At 45.4% G+C, this 13,949-nt stretch overlaps 1 protein-coding gene across 1 annotated transcript in view; it reads left to right on the top strand.

The window, feature by feature from the left end:
* TULP4 (TUB like protein 4) overlaps positions 1–13,949 on the top strand; it is a 428,663-nt gene that overhangs the window by 372,828 nt on the left and 41,886 nt on the right. The window contains exons 8-9 of the mRNA XM_075862710.1: positions 2,581–2,805; positions 4,208–4,442. Of these exons, the coding sequence (XP_075718825.1) occupies positions 2,581–2,805; positions 4,208–4,442 (460 nt within the window). The remainder of the gene's footprint in view (positions 1–2,580; positions 2,806–4,207; positions 4,443–13,949) is intronic.

Here is a 13,949-nt window from a genome sequence, read left to right as displayed (position 1 = left end):
CAATTTATTCACCCATGTCTAAGAGCAATAATAAAGGAACGGCAAAACATGGATTTCTTAGAAAAGATGCTCCAGCATTGTTATTTCATTGGGAATACAAGTATTTACTAAAACAGACAAGTCGGGAGAGGTGACAGGTCCTCTTCACGGAATCTCAAACAATTGATTTATGGATTCTTTATAGTGGAGCATCACTTGAATTTAACACTGCAAGCTCCAAAAAATTCTAACCTTGAGGCTGCTCATAAGCAGCCATTACATGATACAGATAGGCTTAAACTGAAAAAGTTACTTCAAATTCTTGATAAAAAAAATCCCTTTTGTTGCCGCATCATGTTCGAAGAGGAATCTATTAATTTGGACACCGCAGTGGCAAATGGTTATCTAGAGCACTACACCACCACCTTGCAAGCCCACACAACATGCACTTGAACTCCCCAAGGAGATGTCCTTTTCATAGCAGGAGTTCATGGATTTTATTCCTCATTATATAATAGGTAAATTTAGGGACCTCTTTCCTTCTAGACTGCATTCTAAAATGATAGACTATGTGCAGCTGAATAGACTCCCTGCACTCACCACGGAGCAGATAGAGATGCTTAATGATAATTTTAAAATAGAGAAATTGAATACAGCAATCAAGGCCACTAAGAATGGAAAAAGTCCTAGGCCAGATGGCTTTACAGCAACGTTCTTTAAAACCTTTTCGGACTTACTGGCCCCTCTACTTCTTGATGCAAGTCAGTGTATTTCTCACAGAGACTCCTTCAGTTTAACAGGCTTTCCTCACCCACATTTCTGTTTTTCCTAAATCTAAGCCTAAACCCTTCCCTATGTGAAAATTATTGCTTTTGCCCAACTCGCTTATAAACCTGGATTTGAAACTATCTACTAAGATGTTTACCATGCACCTTCAACCCCTTTTTCCATTCATCATACACACTGATCAAGATAGTTTTGACTTTGGGTGCTAAGCAAGCGAAAGCACTATCAAATCCCTCTCCCTTATTACTAGGGTGCGGTTAGGGAGGACCCCTATGTTCATGTTGTCAGTAGGTGCTGAAAGATCCTTCAGAAGTGTGCTTTGGGGGTTCCTTCGGGCCATTCTGCAATATATTGGCATGGGTCCCTCCCTTATTCACTGCGTTATGGATCTTTATTTCAGCCCCTCAGGACAGGTTTAGGGTCAATGGCAAGTTATAAACTAACTTTTCAATTGGTTTGGATTGGTTGAATAAAAGATACAGAGTTGATATTTTTGGTGGCTCATTTTTTTATCTGGGGTAGAAAAAAAAGCTGTCCTGATATTGTTAGCTCTATTCTCCCAACAACATCTGACCAGTGTTGTTACTGTCCGAGGAATAGGGAAACATATTTTCATATCCAATGTAAATGCCCTAATATATACGTTTCTGGGAAGAAGTTTTTTTTACTTTATAATAGTAATGTCTGGTAATGGGCCCTGCACTCCTGAGACAGCATTGCTGTCTTTGGTCCCTGATAACATGAGATTAGAATGAGAGTAGCCAAAAAAGGCCTGTTAAGACATTTCTCGTCGGCCGTATAATTGAAAATATCTAGACTCTGGCCATTTTTTTAGGTAACCCCACTTTTAGTGCTTTTATGGAATGCTTTAACAATTTCCATCGCATGGGGGATCTCACAGCTACATTTATGACAGTAGGGAGATTCACTTCGCTATGTGGACTCACTGGCCAATTTTTTATGAGATGTGGGTGAGCAATAATGTCCTTCGACTTTAGTTGTTCCAATAAGGGTATTTTATATTTCTTTGTGTGTTTTTCCTGTTCCCCATTAATCCTTCTACGTCCCCCAACTTTTTTGTCTTTTTGTGTCTTTGTTTAAGTGTATGTAATTGTCTCATTTCCAATGTTTTTTATTTTTTATTTACCTTGAAAGCGTCCTAACATTATTAAGCTATTATTTTTTGGATACAATGTGTAATTTATTCCTTTTCACCTAATTGGACTTTATATAGGGCTTTATACAGTTGAAGTTATATGGTTACATACACCTTAGCCACATTCATTAACACTGTTTTTCACAATTCCTCACATTTAATCCTAGTACACATTCCTTCTCTTAGTTCAGTTTGGATCACTACTATTTTTCAAGACTGAAATGTCAGAATAATACTACAGACAATGTTTAATTTCAACTTTTATTTCTTTCATCACATTCCCAGTGGCTCAGAAGTTTACGTACACGTGGTTAGTATTTGGTAGCATTCACTTTAAATTGTCTAACTTGGGTCAAAAGTTTTGGGTAGCCTTCACAATAAGCTGCTAGAATTTTGACCCATTCCTCCTGACAGAACTGGCATAATTGAGTCAGGTTTGTAGGCCTCTTTGCTCACACGCTTTTTCAGTTCTGCCAATACATTTTTTATGAGATTGAGGTCAGGTCATTGTGATATCTGAATATTATTCATCCCTTCAGATAGAAATGATTTGACTTGATTCTGGAAATATTTTGTATAACAATTAAAAATGGTTTCCATAGCAAACCCTTTTCTAATTCATCTAGCAAACAAATTGCTTTGTAACTTGTGTTTTTCAGCGTCCAATCACTTCCATCTGTTGGGGCCACAGAGATTCTCGCCTTTTCCTAGCTTCTGGTCCGGCTCTCTATGTTGTTCGGGTGGAGCACAGAGTTGCCAATTTGCAGCTCCTCTGCCAGCAAGCGATTGCCAGCTCCCTCCGTGATGACAAAGATATCGCCAAACTCACCCTGCCTCCTCGGCTCTGTTCTTACCTCACCACGGCCTTTATACCCACCATTAAGGTAATTTCTAATGGCTACACTATAACTTCATTTTCAAATAAATAAAAAGTGTTCATGCTTTTTCCATCTGCTGTCACCTGTAGTTTTTCTCTTTTTTCTTTAAACACATGGGTGGGTCACAATGTAAAGAGAACCATGCATGGAGGTGGTCTAAAAGGTACCAGATTGCAGTTAGAGGGAATTTACTCCAATAATTAGAGATTTGTTATGGTTCTACACAGATTTTTTTCTAGCATAAAATCTCATGCTATAGGCCTATCACTGGATAATTGTCTCCAACAACATGTGTGTTTTGAATCCCTATCTATTTTCCATCTACTAGGGTCCAAAAACTTACAAATACACACTTCTAATTTTCGGTTGCATTACTTTTTATAAATTGCTTCTTTTGTTTAGTTGAATTTCTCAACAATTGTAGGCTGTTGCATAAACATTATTGTAATTTATCATACAATAGATGGTTTTGCACTGACTGATGTTAGTGGTAAAGTGTCAAATTAGATATTTAACCTATCCATGATAAGGTGCGGTCTGAATCAAAATTCAGTATATGTTCTAACTGGTAAGGACCCTATCACATCAGCGTTCCTTTCCGCTGAGGGGTTCCGTCGGTTTAACCCCTCAAAGGAAAGGCAAACTGAAACCTTAGCTTCCGTTTTCCTCACCATTGAACTCAATGGTGACGGAAACCTAGACGGAACCCCTAAGTAGAAAGAAACGCTAATGTGAACACAGCCTAAACTGCAATTGACTGAAGCTGGCTATACACATAAGATAGCTGTTGGCCAAACACTTGACTTCACCATAAACCTGCAAGATTGGCTGAGTGTGCATGTTTATTTCAATGGATAAAAGGGGGATAACCCGCTGACAGACACCTCTGACAATATCTATCCTTCCACTGGAACAAAGGATCGGACATGTTGAAATCAAATATCCTCTTTCGGAATCACACCATACACAAAAAAATTGTTGTTGGCTGATCCAGCTTCACCTTGCAAAAGAGAAGTGTCTACATTAATTTTACTTTCCACAAAAACGAAGGCAGCACTTTAAAAAAAAATGACCTTTATTCAACGGTGCAACGTTTCAGCTCAAGTGAGTCTTTCTCAATCATTCTTGAGAAAGGCACATTAGAACTAAAACGTTACATGGGTGAATATAGGTAATTTTCTTTGGAAATACTGCCTTGTTTTCTGTGGATTGTGTTGCGAGAGAACCCCTGGTTCAAGACCTGTGAGGCATTCACGCTTAAAAGTGTTTTACTACATCGAGTGCTGCTACTTTTCTATTGTATACTTTAATTTTACTGACTTGTTTTATAGTCTAATGCAGTTGTGCTTATTAACATCTTCATTGTGATTATATTTAATCTGTGTGTAAATGTTTACCTCCCATCTAGCCTCCCATACCTGACCCCAATAATATGCGAGATTTTGTCAGCTACCCGACATCCGGAAATGAAAGGTTGCACTGCACTATGAAAAGGACAGAGGATGACCCAGAGGTTGGGGGTCCATGTTACACACTGTATTTGGAATACCTGGGTGGACTGGTGCCCGTTCTCAAAGGGCGTAGAATTAGCAAGTTGCGTCCTGAGTTTGTTATCATGGATCCTAAAACAGATGGAAAAACAGGTATTTCTCTTGCTTTCTTTGCTAGTTGTATTCTAGTTATGTTTCTAATTGTATCCGAATGACAGATGGTGACATATCTTCCAGTTCTTCAATCTATGTGTTACAATCCACATGTGACCCCTTTCTCCAGGAGGAGGAGGAGAGAGTGATAAAGCCAGGGCCGGTCTTAGGATAGATGGCGCCCTGTGCGAAATTATCTTTCGGCGCCCCACCCATCTTAAATAAAATGCCCCATGAAAAAAGTATAATGCCCCCCACAGTATAATGCCATATATAGTGCCCCACACAGTATAATGCCCCTTTAGTGCCCCCTCTACAGTATAATAATCATATTTAATAATATAATATAACCCCTTCAAGGACACAATATTTTGTCCTCTAATTGTGCCCACACAGTATTATGCCCCATAAGTGCCACAAACAGTATATTGACACCTGTAGTACCACTACACAGTATAATGTATACTTAGTGGCCCCCACACAGTATAATGCCGCCCTCCCCTGTCTGCCACACACAGCCCCCCTTGTAGATTGTGCCCCCTGTAGATTGTGCCATACAGCCTCCCTGTAGATCGTGCCATACATTCGCCCCACGTCCTCTGTGCCATAGAGCCTCCCCCTTATAGACAGTGCCCCCAAACAAATTTTTTTTACTCACCTAGGCCCCGTTCCCACGACGAACTGAGCTGCTCCATGACGGGATCCTTGAATAGGCGGGTGTGATCCTGTAGCCTAGTACCTTTTCGGACTCGAGGCACCACTGGAAAAATAAAATTTCCTCAGAGCTCCCCTACCGAAAATTGTTTTGAGAAAGACAGAAAATGGCTCAAAACGAGGTCTACAATCTTAGGGTATGTTCACACAGCGTTTTTGTAAGGCAAATAACATCTGGCTCAAAATTCCTTCAGGAATTTTTTGAGCAGATTTTGAATTGACAGCGTTGTTTCACCTTTTTTTTTTTTTTTTTTTTAAGCCGTTGAAGCTAATGCAAAAGACGCAGGTAAAAATGCACCACACGAGCGCCGCAAGTGCTTTCTATCCCTTTTAATTTCAATTGGAGCTCAGAAGTGGAAACCACTTGAAGAACATCAGCCCCCCACTTACAGTAAAATAACCATCAGCCCCCTAATCACAGTAAAATAACCATAAGCCCCCCACTCACAGTAAAATGACCATCAGCCCCCACTCACAGTAAAATGACCATCAGCCCCCACTCACAGTAAAATGACCATCAGCCCCCACTCACAGATTCCCCTTGTAGCTAGTGCCACACAGCCCCTTGTAGCTAGTGCCACACAGCCCCTTGTAGCTAGTGCCACACAGCCCCTTGTAGCTAGTGCCACACAGCCCCTTGTAGCTAGTGCCACACAGCCCCTTGTAGCTAGTGCCACGCAGCCCCTTGTAGCTAGTGCCACGCAGCCCCTTGTAGCTAGCGCCACGCAGCCCCCTGTAGGTAGCGCCACGCAGCCCCCTGTAGGTAGCGCCACGCAGCCCCCTGTAGGTAGCGCCATGCAGCCCCCTGTAGGTAGCGCCACGCAGCCCCTTTGTAGGGAGTGCCACGCAGCCCCCTGTAGGGAGTGCCACACAGCCCCCTTGTAGGTAGTGCCACACAGCCCCTTGTAGGTAGTGCCACACAGCCCCTTGTAGGTAGTGCCACACAGCCCCCTGTAGGTAGTGCCACACAGCCCCCTGTAGGTAGTGCCACACAGCCCCCTGTAGGTAGTGCCAAACAGCCCCCTGTAGGTAGTGCCAAACAGCCCCCTGTAGGTAGTGCCAAACAGCCCCCTGTAGGTAGTGCCAAACAGCCCCCTGTAGGTAGTGCCAAACAGCCCCCTGTAGGTAGTGCCAAACAGCCCCCTGTAGGTAGTGCCAAACAGCGCCCTGTAGGTAGTGCCAAACAGCCCCCTGTAGGTAGTGCCAAACAGCCCCCTGTAGGTAGTGCCAAACAGCCTCCTGTAGGTAGTGCCAAACAGCCTCCTGTAGGTAGTGCCAAACAGCCCCCTGTAGGTAGTGCCAAACAGCCCCCTGTAGGTAGTGCCAAACCGCCCCCTGTAGGTAGTGCCAAACCGCCCCCTGTAGGTAGTGCCAAACAGCCCCCTGTAGGTAGTGTCAAACAGCCCCCTGTAGGTAGTGCCAAACAGCCCCCTGTAGGTAGTGCCAAACAGCCCCCTGTAGGTAGTGCCAAACAGCCCCCTGTAGGTAGTGCCACACAGCCCCGTAGGTAGTGCCACACAGCACCCTGTAGTGCCACTCCACACATCCCCCTTGTAGGTAGTGCCACACAGCCCTGTGGTGGGTAGTGCCACACAGCTCCCTTGTAGGTAGTGCCACATCCCCCTTGTAGGTAGTGCTACACAGCCCCCTTGTAGGTAGTGCCACACAGCCCCCTTGTAGATAGAATCCCCCACCCCTTCCTGTAGATAGCGCCACTGCAGCTCCCTGAAGGAGTGGAATCCCCATGTGGCCGGGGATTCCGCTCCTGGAGTGCTCCGCTTGATGCCCCTGTCCATATATGGACAGTGACATCAGGGGCAACTCCTAAAGCGGAATCCCCGTCCACAGCGTTGCCGACGCTGTGACCGGAGATTCCACTCCAGGAGAAGCCCCTGTCGTCTGTGTCCATTTATCCGCCGGGGGACTCCGCTCCTTCAGGGAGCTACAGTGGCGCTACTAGATAGCAGAGCAGGGAGAGTGGCGTCGCTACCGCCGGCCACGGGGTGGACCGTCTCCCCTCCCGATGGGCGGCACCCGAGCGGAAAGGCGGAGCTGAGTCACCGGGCCCGGGCGCTTCTGAAAAAGCAGGGGAAGGGAGCCAGCGCAGCGCCCCTTTCCACCTGCTGGAGTGATGCGCCCTGTGCAATGGCACAAGTCGCACACCCCTAAGGCCGGCCCTGGATAAAGCATTCCACAAAATAGAGAGATGGAAGCTTCCTCCTATCGCAGTTCTCTGTCAAGATTAATGCGAAACTGAAGATGCTGAAAAAGAGATCTACACGTGATGCAAAGTAAAAAAAAAACATGAGGATGCTGTTTTAGCAGCAAAACATGTCTGGACACTGATGTCTGCATCTTTTTAAACAATGGGAGCGGGAGCTTGGCTCTCCACGGAGGCAGTCACACTAGATATAACCTATATAGGAGAATAATAATTGTAATATAGTTGGCCAGAGTGAAAAAAATCTTTATTCACCTTTTAAAAATATCACAGAGGTACATATGCCGCAGAACTTTTAAATACTTTTTTCTTTGGCTAGCGTATTTCAGATTCGCATTTGGAACACTCAATTTCTGGTAAATGCTTGTAACCCCATAAGGCGGGATTCACACGACCGGGTCCCGCCCGAGCCCGAGTATCGGCCGGTAAAATCGGCCATTTTTCACGGCCGGTTTGCATTATTTTTGCATCCGTTCCGGGCCGGGCAGATCTGGACAGTGACATCAGCGGCAACTCCTATAGGGGAATCCCCATGTGTTCGGGGATTCCGCTTCAGGAGTTTCCCCTGATGTCACTGCCCAGATATGGACAGAGACATCAAGCGCTCTGTCCAGGAGCGGAATCCCCGAACACACGGGGATTCCGCTCCTTCAGGGAGCTAAAATGGAGCTAGCACATAGCAGAGCGGGGAGATACCTCCCTGCTCTGCTATAGTGGCATCGCTACAGCAGTAGCAGCAGCAGCTAGCGGCGCCATGGAAGGTGTCGCCGGGCCAGGGCGCTTTTAAAACAAGCAGGGGAAGGGAGCCAGCGCAGTGCTCCCTTCCACCTGCTGTACACCCCGGCCCTGCCACACAGTGTACAGCGCACAGCCATTCGTCCGAATGGCATAAACTCCTCCTCCTTACATGCACTCTGCGCTGTGAGGAGGAGGAGAAACCCGGCCATCACTCGGGACACATTCCGGTGATGGCAGTGTATTACCCGGCCCCATAGACTTCTATGGGGGCCGGGTACCCGGCCGAAAATAGAGCATGTCCTATTTTTTGACGGACGGTTTTCCCGGCCGTCAAAAAATCGGTCGTGTGAATAGCCCCATTAGTGGTCTATTACTCCTAATGCAGCCGGGTGCCGGACGATTTATGAACGGCCGGCACCCGGCCGGGAAACCCTGTCGTGTGAATGAGGCCTAAGGCGAGATATATTTTGAACTTTCAGGAGGCAGCAATTTTTCTTTTTGGTTTTTCATTGTTGCAATGAATGAACCTTAACTTTTTTTATTTTCCCATCACCGTAACTCTCTTCGGACTGTTTTTTTTGTTAAAATGAGTTGTATTTTTTAGTAACACCATTTTGGGGTACATATAATTTGTTTGACTTGTATTAATTTTTTTGCGGGGTGAGGAAAAACAGCAATTCTACCACTGTTTGCAGGTTTTTGTTTTTTATATTTAGGCCATTTGCCATGCACTAGAAGTAGTATGTGAAGTGGCAAGTGGGCTTGTATGGTTAGCTCAAAATGTTTACTAAAAACCTTATGTTGTTGTTTAAAAATCTTGTTTGGTCGCAAGAGATTAATATATAAAAAGTGGATGTGCGGTCCATGTCTTTATTTCCCCCTTGGATAAGTAATATGTTACCTTTATTCTACGAGTCTTTGTGACAATATCACATATGTGTATTATTTTTTTAGTTTTAGTACTTTTTCACAATAAAAACATGTTTCTCGTTAATATCACACAACACCTATACATGGGTATAGGCCCCTGCATCCAGAAGGCATCCTGACAAACGTCTTGCTTTTCCTGAATGCGCAGATGCTCTCTTCACCTTTCAGAAAGACTTGATTTCAAGATGGTGGGGATCCGCCTTTCACAAGGCTATCAAGGCCCCTACCATCCCACTTTCAGAGAAATCAAAATAAAAAAAACAATCAGCGCCCAAGGAGTAATCTTCAATAAAAATATAGATTGCCAAGAAAGCCGCAGGGATTACATATATGGATTTACTCCACTATTGGGGGCAGTATTTACCCATCGACTTACCTCCCTCCTGGAAAGCATGTAGTAGTCTTAAGGCCATTTTACACTGGGCAATTATCGGCCAAACAAGCGTTCATAGAATGCTTATTGCCGATAATTGCCCTGTGTAAACAGGGCTGCGATCAGCAGATGAATGAGCAAACGCTCATATATCTGCTGATCATATCGGTTTAAAAATCGTAAACATTATCATTGTCGGCAGCACATAGGGAGACGCTCTGCTGAAATGATGATAATGTAAGTGGACGAGTGATAGGAGTAACGACCGCTCGTCCCCATACATAGCCCCAATCAACGAGCGGTCTGGTTCATCGGCGCTCGTTGCACCGGCAAAAATTGGCCAGCGTAATAGGGCCTTTAGCGGTAATGTAGTGGCAGGAAGGAGGTGAAGGGAACAAGTGAGCCCTAATCTACCCACCGCCCTGTCCCTGCCTACTTGCAACGACCCGCCCTAGGCGACGGGGTACAACTTGGCGGCGGTCCCTACGCTGTCTAAGTGCAAGGGAGTACAAACAGGGAACACGCAAGGGAAGGGGCAGTAGCCCACGGAACGCCGCGAGGAAACGGAGCGGTGAATGAGTCAGTCAGGATCAGGATGAAGTGGACTATACCAACGAGAGCACGGAGCAGGAAGGAAGCCAGGGGCAAAGCGAAGCAGGATAAACGGAACTGAAGCAAGGCAGAAGCACGGCAGAAGTAGGCTGGAGCAAGGCAGCAGTGGGGCCAGGAATCCAAGAAGAATAACAAGCACTGAGGAAGAGAACACGGCAGGTATAAATGGACAGGGGGCGGAGCTAACTCCGACTGACCAGGCCGCGATAGGCTCTCCCACTCCTGAGCCTGCCACCCTGGTTGGTGGGAGCCGGTGTCAGTCTAAGAGGTCTGGCCTCAGGTGTCGACTGATTAATCCCGGGAGTATACCCAGACGTAGTACCTGGCAGATCCTTTACAGGTAATAAGAGTTTATCTATGATGATCGTCACTATATTGGAAACCAAGGTTTAAAAATCTCAAGCATGAGAAAGGCCTCCTTGAGTAGGGCTGAAATGTCGCATGTGGTGAATAAATTGATCCTGTTTTCACTATCTATGGAGCGCTGCCTCGTATCTTGGGAAATATTTTTGTGAACTTTAGGACACCGGTCACGTGTTTAAACAAGGATTTTTTTGCACCCTATTTCTACTGCCATAGAAAGGTTCTGCTGTTTTACCAATATATATATATGTGTATATATATATATATATCTCCTGATTTTATTCACCATTTGCCTATTTTTCGAGGGAGAACTGACTTACATATTTTATTGTGTTTTCTACGGATGTAGCCATCTTTATTTTGACACTGATACCTTGCTGCATAGTGATATCACACAACAAAAGCTATTGAAACCTCATTTAAAAAGTCAAGATAAAGGATGTGTATTTAATGCGGTGAAAGTCAAGATAATGATGGCTACGTCAATGTATATCACGTTGTCAGATGCGGCTTTACTCAGTGACCCTCTTGACAAAAAGTCTACTTTTATGGCCGCAGGTTCTGCTTTGCGTCTGACTTTTGCAGAATGTTTGGTTAGTAAAGATTGTTCGTTGTGGGGGGAATCATCTGCCTAGCGGTATCCTGGCAGGAGCGGCACAGAAGAATTTAGCCGAGCATGTGTCTCTCTGCTTCAAACTTATTATGTTATTTGAGGCTTCCCTTGAATCAGACAACTTTAATGCCGTGGCATCAGTTAATTTGCCAAACGGCACACTATTTGGAGAAATCTTGGGTGGTCGATCTGGCTTCCAGGAGGGCTCTGGTTTGCCTTCCTTTTGTTAGTGGGAGGCTTTTTGATAAACATCTGGATGAGATTATTTCTGAGGCTACTGGCATTAAGAACGGCCCTTGCCATACACAGCCTTCTCTCAGGTCTCAGCATTTTAATTCTTTTCCCACCATTTTCTCCCGGAGATAATTCTCTTTCAGACCAGACTGGAGGACGAGCTATCCCAACGACTCCAGACGTCCATCTTTCAAGCCTAGACCTGCATGGCAGCCGTGACTCAAGCCCCAGGAGCCCGCCTTTTCCAAGACATCTTCAACCTGAAGGTGTCTTCCCCACTCATGTTGGATGACCATATGGGGGGTCGACTTTTTTTTCCTTTAGGAGACATGGTTTGAATGTCACCTGTGTTCGGAAGGTGGTGTTGACTGAATCCAAGATAAAGTTCTTAAAGTTTTCTCCTGGAAGGTTCTTTCTGTTGACTCACGCAACTCCCAATTTCTCAGTCCAAAAGTTTTAAGGGGTTCCAAAAAGAACATATCTCCTTGTCAAATCATGGACTTGAGGAGGTTAAATCGCTTTGTTCACGTTCAGAGGTTTTGCACAGAAACCTTAGGGTTTTTGGTCACGTTGATGAAACAGGAAAATTCTTCTCTACCAATTCCACTCCAGGGGGCGATCGTCTAGTGCTGGGAGAAGTCCCAGGATTCACTGGACAAGTTGATTCTCATGCCCTTTCGGCTTCATCAGGAGTTGCAATAGTGGGAGACCTCATCGACCATCACGATTGTTGGTCTTTTCCTCCCCCCTAGCCTCTAGTGGCTGGTCATCTCAATGGATGCCAGTCCATCTGGGTAAGGTGCAGTTTTTGATCTCAATACGGCTCAGAGCACTTGGTCGTAGGAGACGTCCTTACAGATCAAGCTTGTGGAATTGAGGGCAATATTCATAGCCCTCTGCCATTGGACTCTTCCTTAGGGTGCAAAGCAGAAAATTACCACAGCACTGGACCACAAGTGGGTGCACGCCTCAATAGGACCGGATCCGCGGTCCCCAATATCAGATGGACAGAATAGATGAGGAGACCGCACTTCCAACATATGTCAGCTTTTTAATCACCCGTGCAACGTTTCAGTCCAACAGGACCTTTCTCAAGCATGTTTGAGAAACGTTGCACGGGTGATTAAAAAGCTGACATATGTTGGAAGTTCTGTCTCCTTGTCTATTCTGTCTATCTTCCTTAGGATGGGCCGGTCAGGATCCAAACTGACAAATCCCCGGTGGTTGATTATCTGAATCACCAGGGCGGCACAGGTTGTCAGGCAACATATTCCAGCACTGTCAGCGGTCCACATACCAGAAGTGGGTGATTAGGACGCAGATTTTCTCTGCCGGGAAAACTAGATCCAGGAGAGTGGTCCCTTCGCTAAGAAATATTCCATTAACTGTGCCTGAGGTGGGGCTACACGGACGTGTATCTCTTTGCGTCCCATCACAACCACAAGGTTCTGACCTATGTGGCCTGAGCACGGAATCCCAGTCACTGCATCAAAAGAGTTCTCTCTCTCTTGTATCTCTTACCTGCACTTCCACTCTTACCCAGGGTACTCAAGAGAGAGAACGTTCCAGCGATTTTGGTACGCAGACCTAATAAATCTTCTCATGTACACGCCTTGACCTCTTCTGCTTCAACCCGAGCTACTTTCCCAAGGTTCGCTATTCCACCCCACTTTACCTCAGATGCGTTTAACCGCGTGGCTGTTGAAGTCGTGGTTTTAAGGGCCCAGGGTCTCTTTGAGCCAGTTATCCAGATGATATTAAAGGCCAGAAATCCTCAGTCAGCCAAAGTGGACTATCATACGTGGAAAGCTAATTTACGCTGGTGTGAGCACAGTAATTTCTATCCTATAAAGTGTTCCACGCCTAGGGTTCTGTCCTTCCTGCAATCAGGCCTTGAACAGGGTCTTATCTTCGATGAGGGGTCAGGTCTCTGCTCTGTCCATTCTTTTTTAGAGAACTTTGACTTTTTCTGTCAGATGAAGACTTTTTTCCAAGGGGTGGCTCATGCGGTCCCCCTTTTTAGACATCCCATTGAGCCTTGGAATCCTAATTTGGTTCTTCTGCTTTTTCATGTGGTTTTTATCTAACTTTTTTTTTTAGACATTTTGTTGCATCACATTTCCTGGAAGGTAGCTTTTCTGATGGCTGTGAACTCGATCAATCGGGATTTGGAACTTGTTGCCTTGTCCTTCAGGTCCCCTTTTTGGTGATTTATACAGATAAGGTGGTGTTCTTCCTACAGAAAGTAGTCTCTGCTTTCCATGTCAATAATGAGATGGCTTTCCTTTCTTTTTGCCCCTCCCCATCTCATCTGAGGGAGAGGACTTTGCATTGTCTTGATTTGGTAAGAGCAGACAGAGTCTATCTGGCTGAGACGGAGTCGTTTGGATGCTCCTTATTTTATTATGCCTGTAGGGCCATGCAAGTGTTTGGCAGCATCCAAGGCCACCATTGCATATTGGATCCGGTCTGTGATTTTGAAAACTTTTAGGTATAAGGGTTAAGTACCCCCCTTTTATGTTACTGCCTATTCTACAACGGCTTTTGGTGCCTCCTGGGCGCTCAGGCATCAGGCTTCAGTTGCTCAGGTCTGCAAGGCTGCAACCTGGGCTTCTGTGTACACGTTAACTAAGTTTTACCAAATTCATGATTTGGCCTCTGCTGGTGCCAGCCTGGTTTGCAGAGTATTGCAGGCAGCTGTGTGTTAGG

The sequence above is a fragment of the Rhinoderma darwinii genome, chromosome 4, assembly GCF_050947455.1.
Source record: "Rhinoderma darwinii isolate aRhiDar2 chromosome 4, aRhiDar2.hap1, whole genome shotgun sequence".
Classification (NCBI taxonomy): Eukaryota; Metazoa; Chordata; class Amphibia; order Anura; family Rhinodermatidae; genus Rhinoderma; species Rhinoderma darwinii.
The sequence above is the reverse complement of the archived record's forward strand: the minus strand, read 5'-3'. Positions and strand labels throughout refer to the sequence as shown.